General features: G+C 34.6%; 1 protein-coding gene and 1 long non-coding RNA gene across 2 annotated transcripts; one reads left to right on the top strand and one right to left on the bottom strand.

Moving 5' to 3' along the window:
* The first annotated feature begins 299 nt into the window (after window positions 1–299).
* Window positions 300–8,354, top strand: LOC141720963 (uncharacterized). The gene is made up of 3 exons (XR_012574612.1): window positions 300–571; window positions 1,253–1,448; window positions 7,956–8,354. It is a non-coding gene; the product is annotated as an uncharacterized LOC141720963 (long non-coding RNA).
* Window positions 2,087–5,463, bottom strand: LOC141720962 (putative calcium-transporting ATPase 13, plasma membrane-type). Its single transcript, XM_074523679.1, has one exon. The coding sequence runs from the start codon at window positions 5,226–5,228 to the stop codon at window positions 2,193–2,195; it is 3,036 nt and encodes a 1,011-aa protein (XP_074379780.1). The 5' UTR covers window positions 5,229–5,463; the 3' UTR covers window positions 2,087–2,192.

Raw genomic sequence — 8,354 nt, 5'->3', positions numbered from 1 at the left:
TTCATTCAGCATTAAACAAATGAAAACTTATAATCTCTAGTTTGTAGTTGCTAGTACAAGTCAATATTATAATATCTAAAGTTATGGATTGCAAGTATTTTTGAAAGTAAGTATATAGTTTTTTTATTCAAAGTTAGGGGTTGCAAAATACAATTAAGTCTATCATGTATTCCATAGATACAAATTTGAATTCTCGCTCTGCATTTACAGATATTTGTGTACATATAAAATGCAATACAACAGGGGATAACGAATTAACAAGAATGAAATGCGAAAAATTCATTGAAGTGAAATCCCTTGTTGGATTGTTAACTCTTACAGAACGACCACATTGCACCGAAGAAAAGCGTAGCATAAAATATCTTCCCTTAATGTCTTTTTTTTTTTGTGTTGGTAAATTTTGTAAATTCATAAAAGAGACTCATCATAAGAAGCTACTATCAAATGAACATGAAGAGGAGTCGAGTGATTTGATTTGTTGTTGATACATCATCTTGCGAGACACTCAGTATATTTACCTGAGAGAGAGGGAGGCAGGCGTGGAACAGATCGCCAAGCTTACTAGTTTCAGGTAATCGTAAAGCAAGTTCTTGATAACCAACTTTACTCATTTATCTTCCTTTACTCTCTTGCTTTTTGCGTGTTCATATTTTTTGTGTACTATCATTTCTCAACAACTTCTTTAAAACATCCCAACTGTTTGCTAAAATAACACATCAGTGGATTACTGAGTTGTAACTTCACTTTGACTGGTTAAAACTGAAACTTCACTTTAATAGGTTAAACTGAGTGATTCATTACTTATGTTTCTTTTAATAGTTGATCAATATTCAATGGAGTTAGTTCAAATACAGACGATCGACACCGTTTATTTAGCATTGTAGCAGGTGAATTTTAGCAAATCATGCCTCTTTGTATACACATTTACCATACAAACTACTATAAGAACATAATATAAATACAAACTAGCAAATCAATTTCCAGACTCCAGCCAGGAAATTTGTCTAACGCAGCCATGCCGCGACAATGAAAATTTCTCAATGATTTGCAACCTGAATATAAATATATATGGCCTTTTTCTTATTTGTTATTCCTATAACCCATCACATTTCCGTGTTTCATACTTGTCTTTCTAAATCTTCAGTAGTTGAGATTAATAGACCATATTAGTTTGCCGTCAAGAAAATTGAAGAATTAACAACTTGTCTTGAATATTCTAGTAAATACTAACGTGTCATATTTTCTTCTGCAGATGTTCTTTAGGTTCTGCAACTTCTGAGTTCTGACCATGGATTCTCTCATGGAGGTACATGTACATTAACAGTGAATGATTGTATTCCAATTCCAAATGATTGTTCTGGACATAGTACATATATAAGATTATGATAAATGGACATTGCACCTGTCTTACAAGCTTGGGGGTCCTAGAATACTGAACTACCTTTCAGGTAACCAGAAAGGTTTTTAGCTTTTAAGGTCTCATTTTACTTGCTCATCTCTATTTAGTCTATGCCTTCTGCATTTAAACTTCTCACATGCTACCAATTTACTATCCGTTTTAAATCAGTTTTTGAAGCATAAATTACATTATTATTCGAGTACTAAAATATGCAGCGAGTGAGATGGTGATTTTAGAAACCGAGTGAAATAAGAAATCAAATAGTGAAAAACAAGACCTGAATGAATGGCTTTCAGTTAGGATTTTAAGCAGTCAAGGAAACAAAATAAAATTCTGGACAATTAGGATACCAGGTTCCTAAAAGATTAGGGAAAGGATTTGACAAAGCAAGTTTGCACCTTTCTACTATCCTGATCCCTGTTACGTTTCCTTCTAAACTTTGCAAGTTCACATAATATGTAATTTTTTAGTAGGTGGAAATCAATCGCTACAAAGAAATTCGATTTCCAACATGCCTAAGCCTTGAGAAAATTAGGGAAATCAATCGCTACAAAGAAATTCGATTTCCAACATGCCTAAGCCTTGAGAAAATTAGAACACGTTCTTTCAGAACTGATGTCAGATAATGTCTACTGTCTAGAGCTGCCATTGCAAAATATAATTTTATAAATGTAAGTAGTTCTTGTACAGAATATGAATGAATTGAATTCTAGGCTAAAACACTTAGAGAATTAATAATATACAGCAACTTATAATGACAAAGATCTTAATTCGTTATCTATGAAGATGTCCTTCAAGTTCTTCCCTTCAGAAAGCTGAAGAATGGTTTTTCTGGAACAGGTATGTACTTTACCAGGAAACCGATAGGCCAAGAGAGAATAGCTATACCAATGCATGCTCCCCATTGTCCCCAATTCAATCTTTCTGTATCTGCGAACTTCTTTAAAAATTCTACCATCACAACTTGGAGAACAATTGTGATCCCAATAATCCCGAGAAACAGCTTGTTCTTATGTATGCCCTCAAAAACATTCTTCTTTTCTAGCTTTCTCGCGTTGAACTCGTTGAAAACCTGGCAAAGGACAAATGTATTGAAAATCAAGGTGTCTTTTACCTTTTCGTTGACATTAAAGATCTTTTCTCCTCCAAATTGTAATGTCAAGAGAACTACAATCTGGTACAAGGCTTGAGCTATCAGGTTCCTCCACATTATATTTGATATGAGTGGCTCTGTACGACCCACAGGCCGCTTGTCCATAAGCTCTTTGGTTGGTTGTTCAGTAGCAAGTGCAAGAGCGCCCAATGTGTCCATAATCAGATTTACCCAAAGTAACTGGACTGCTGTTAATGGTACGTCTCCAGATGATATAGCTGCCACAAAGTTAATTACAAGAGCTGCCACATTTACCGTTAGCTGAAACTGAATGAATTTCTGGATGTTGTTGTAAACACATCTTCCCCATCTCAAAACAGTTGCCACAGATGCAAAATTGTCATCCAAGATAACTATATCCGAGCTCTCTTTTGCAACCTCTGTACCCTGGATCCCCATGGAGAGACCAATATCAGCTTCTTTTAGGGCAGGTGCATCATTTGTTCCATCACCAGTAACTGCAACGACATGTCCCTTCTGTTTAAGGCATTGTACCATCAAAAGCTTGTCGAATGGTGATGATCTTGCCATCACACAGATTTTATCAACTTTCTCCATTCGCTCAGCTTGGGTGTAGTTCCGAAATTCCACACCCTCAACCACTGCTCCATCCATATCCTGGTCAAGCCTTAGTATTCCACACTCAGTGGCTATTGCTTTTGCAGTGAAAACATTGTCTCCAGTGATCATCTTTACATGCACACCAGCATGTTGACAATCTTGAACAGCTTTTCTTACACCAGGCCGGCATGGATCCTTTAAACCAACTAGACCCAATAGGGTCAAGCTGTTGTCTTTTACTTTGACTTTCCCGTCGTAGCATTCATGTTCAGAGACTTGCGTATGTGCAAATGCTATGCATCGGAGACTACTTGCAGCCATACCTTGAACAAGTAGATTAAATTCCATCCTTTCAGCATCATCCATGACTTTCATGTTTCCAAGTGGGTCATAATAGTGACTACACATTGCTATTATCATTTCTGCAGCTCCTTTCCAATGCACATGCATAGTGTTGTCGCCATTTTTCTTCATTAGAATGCCACTTCTCTTTTTCTCTGAATTGAATGCTTCCACATGTATAAGTTTAGAACTCCTCTTCAGTTCCTCCATATCCATATTTAGCTCCATGACTGACCACGAGAGAATTGCCTTTTCAGTAGGACTACCTGAGAACTCCAACTCGGATCCTAAATTAGCCTTGTAAACGCTGCCGGTTGTGTTTAAACCAACTCCTTGGTGAAATAATTCAATAATGCTGGAAGCAATAGAAGTAGAACTCCATTCTTCCATTGATTCATGTCCAAGGCAAAACTTAGTCACCTTCATTTGGTTCATTGTTAGAGTACCTGTTTTATCTGTACAAATAGTCGTGGCAGAGCCCATAGTCTCACAAGCAGATAGCTTCCTCACCATAGCCTGATCTGCCATCATTCTCTTCATCGAGTAAGCAAGTGTAAGGGTGACTGCCAAGGGCAATCCCTCAGGTATGGCGACAACTACAATGGTAACTGCAGCAGCGATTATCCCCACAACACCATTAATAATATCGTCAACCTTAGTCTTGCTTCCATTGAACTCAGTTTTTCCATCATCGTCCTTCGTATTTCCCGTGAAAAACCTAAGCAACAAGACTACAAGTACTAGAAAAGCTACTGCCAAACCAATCTTACCTATTGATGAGGTGAGTTTGTTGAGCCGTGCTTGGAGAGGCGTTTCTTCACTAGAATCGTGACTAATTGAACTCATCATCTCTCCCCAAGTTGTATTCATGCCAACAGAAGTGACTACAAACTTAGCATATCCATCAGCCACTTTTGTACCCGAAATAAGAAACGGATTTTTGTCAAGATTAACTTCCACATGATCACTTTCCCCTGTCATACTTGCTTCATCAATTTGTAGAGAATGACCCTCCACAAACACTCCATCAGCAGGAACTTGATCACCAATCTTCAAGCAGACAACATCTCCCACGACGATATCAAATACGGAAATCTGTTGACGCCTTCCTTTTCTCACTACTTCCACCTGAATATTATTGCTCACCTTAGACAATTTGTCGAATTGTCTGCTTTGCCTGAAATTACTGATTGCAGAGACAGAAATCACCAGAAAAACTGCTACAAATATGCTACCACCGTCGTACCATCCTTCTTTTGGCCCGTCTTCTTTCATACCAAAAGCGAGAGAGAGTGCAGCACAAACAAGGAGAATAAGAATGGTTGGATCTTTGAATGCTTCCAACACAAAACTAAAGAAACTCTTTGAAGGCAGCCGAGGGTAAGTATTTATACCAAACGCTTCCTGTCGTTGTGTAATATCATTCAAATCTGCATGTATTCCCTGATCCACATCTGTCTTGAGAGCAGAAACTAAACCGTCTACACCACCGAGAGTCACAAGGTGGTCTAGATCCCTGTTCCTAACTAATTGCACCAAACTCGACTGTTTGACCTTTGGGAAAGAAGCTAAAGAAACATCAATAACACGATTTTCAGGCGCGATTTTCATGTAATTATGTGGTTTAGATGATTTGTGAGGATGAGAGAAGGCTCTTGAACAGTATATAGTTGCAAAAGCCAAGTGCCATCGTTTTCTATTAAGATTACTGATGGTCTGCAATTGACTCACAGATTCCATGCAAAGCAGATTTAAATTAATCAGAGAAGACATGTTAATATTGTTATTACAGGGAAACAATGCGTTAGATTGCAAACAAAACAATAAGTACTAACAGTTTGAAGAAACAACAGAACCTAGAATGAATGTCGAATTGGCACACCAATAAAAAAATGAAGGATGAGAAGCAAGGGAACAATTTTAGTTTTCTGTATAGGCTTACAAGAGAAGTTTTACAATGTACTAATGATCGATGATCCAAATCTTATATATATACATATAGCTCTGAAGCTTTTCTTATGGGAACCGACTGTACTGGTTTCTCAGAAACTTCATTTCAGATTATATTACGGCGCCGCGTATGGGTATAACATAAATAATCTGTAACGTGTGAGCTTGTAAGGCAAGTAATTGTCATAATTACTTTACTATTAAGTTATATGATTATTATTTGACTATTATTATTTAGGATAAGGTGGCCATGCAAGTAATTCGTTCATTCACATCCCTTTGAAATTTGTTCACACAAACACTTTTGACTTTTCAGATGTAGCTACGTATTTTCTCAACTGTAAATAATGGCAGAAATCGTTAGTTAATTAGCAGCTTTTTCTAGTTCATATTTGCAGGGAATATATCAATATGTTGAAGTTAGTCGATGATTATCTTAGCAACAATTGTTTATTATATTTACAAATTTAGGTTATTTTTAAATTAACTTTTATATATTTAAATTGTCTATTTGCACTTTCGAAATCATTTTTTGAAAAAAATTATAATTTATGCATGCATTGCTCACCATCTCTGATTAATACCAAGAAAATAGTTTTAATATGTAAGTTCCCGAAATAAGTGTCAAAATTAGCTATGCAAGAATAAATACCATAAGATAAAAAAGTTGTAGAACATACGTAAAATAATGAATTTATTGAAATATATATGGGTAGTATTTATAAAATACAATTAATGAATATAGTTCATTTTAAGATTTTAATTTAGTATAGTTCCATAACTTATTTTTAAAATTTTCTTTTTTTAATAAAATTTGTACATTTAGTTTTAGTTTAAATGAAAAAAGTTTTTAGAATAATTTATGTAATTATAGTAAATATGAGTTTTAAAATGCGTGTCGAATACTATTTTAAATATTAAGAATTTGCCGGAGGGAGTACATGTTAGCATTATTGGCTAAAAGACGAAAATAGCCGATTTTTAAAACTCTGTTACATAAATAATCATTTCCCAATTGAGAGTAAGGTATTATATAATACGTATCTGATATAGGAATATTTCTAATATTTTATGACGTTACACACTTACCAATATAGTATTTTTCAATAGAATATCCTTCCACCATATGCGTATCATTCATCTCTATTGATATCTTATCCTCCCTCCCACCTAATCTCGAAGTCCAGTTCATTTGTTCATCTTCGTCGTCTTCTTAGTCTCTTTTGTTTTGATATTATGTACACACATATATATATATGTAAACATATATATATATATATGTATGTATACATATATATATGTATGTATACATACATATATATATATTTATAATAGGGTAGAGCAGTATTTCAATTCAACTTTGTGGTTGTGGTTAACAGCGATTTTATGGTGGTGAGCCAACAACACAACAGTCTTTTTCGGTCGGGCAAACACATAAAGGCGGAGTACAGTCAATCCAGCCTATACGCATATGAAATATGGGTATTCGTTCGGGTTATATATGGCCACTTTTTTAGATATGGTTATTATTATATAAGTTTATAATATTCAGGTTATTTATGTCAATTTTTCGCATTATCAACTTATCTTTTAAAAAGAAAATACAACGCGTTCTAAAAAAATAATTATAGAAAAACCATCAACTTAATACTCCTACATTTCTTCCAAATCAAAAAATATTCCTTTCATAATCAATTTCAAGTTAAATAAAAAATATAAGCAAAACCAGGAGCAGTCATTCCTGTACTCAAAATAAATCATATACATGTAAAAGTTGGTACAATTATAAACTTTATAAATTTCTCAGTTTCTCAATTTTAAGTTTGCTTTAGACCTCAGTAGTACTAGCCTACTAGGACCGAGCCTAATCTGAGGAGAGTTGCTTATAGTCCCTTTGAACTAATGATTTCTATAAAAAATAAAAAAAATCACTTATAATAGTTGTCATGTAATTTACATTTATACATATGTAGAGTATCCAGAACGTTAAAGAATATAAAATCATGTTGTTTCAGTTTTTCTCTACAACTTTAAAATTTTAGTTCTACTGATTAGTTAACATGATATTAGAGTCCCGTTTAGGGAGGACTCTGATTCGAGTACTCCCACACCCCGTTTATTTAACGTATCATACAATTGAGGCCTTGAGGTTAAGTGTTACAAAGTATTATGGTGCAACTGATTAGTTAACATAGAGTTGGATCATGTACCAAATAAATAAATATATGAACTGCATAACTGATATCACTACAACAAAAATAACTAAATTCCACCAACTAAAAGTCACCGACATTAAATTCCACCGATTTCGGTGGAATTTAAAGTCAACTACAATTTTTGTTGACGAATGAATAAAATCTACCGCGTGCGGTGGAATTTAAATTCGGTCGCTTTTAATCGGTGGAATTTATTGTCGGTAGCTTTTAATCGGTGGAATTTAATCTTAATTGTACTTTTATTTTTATTAAATTCAGTAATATAGGCGGGATTTTTTTTTATTTTTTTTATTAAATTGATGACTTATTATTTTTTATTGTTTTATATTTGTAGGGAGAGAGAGAGAAAGCCAGGGAGAAGCAAAACGGAGGGTGAAATGGTGAGAGATGGAGTTGCCGGAATTTTTTTCTGGTGGTGGCCGGCGGTTGCACGGTTGATGGGTGGGGGTGGTTTTTTTTTTTGAAACATTTTATATTAAAATCGACCGATTGTGGTGTAATTTAATCAGGGGCGGGAGATTCAAATTTTCACAAAATTTTAAATTTCAAATTTTATAAAAGCGACCAAAGATTCGGTCGATTTTATATAAATTCCACCGCAAAACTTAAAATCCACCATCTTAAAAGTCACCAACATGATTCAGTCGATTTTATACTAAAATCCACCGGATATGGTCGATTTTAGCTAAATTCCACCGATATTTGATGGTGGATTTTAGTAATTTTTATTGTA

Source organism: Apium graveolens, chromosome 4, assembly GCF_009905375.1.
Source record: "Apium graveolens cultivar Ventura chromosome 4, ASM990537v1, whole genome shotgun sequence".
Lineage (NCBI taxonomy): Eukaryota > Viridiplantae > Streptophyta > Magnoliopsida > Apiales > Apiaceae > Apium > Apium graveolens.
Note: the sequence above shows the minus strand (reverse complement) of the source record. Positions and strands in the feature narration are given on the sequence as shown.

Coding starts and splice junctions, on each gene's coding strand:
- LOC141720962 (XM_074523679.1), bottom strand. CDS start 5,228: ATGTCTTCTCTGATTAATTTAAATCTGCTTTGCATGGAATCTGTGAGT.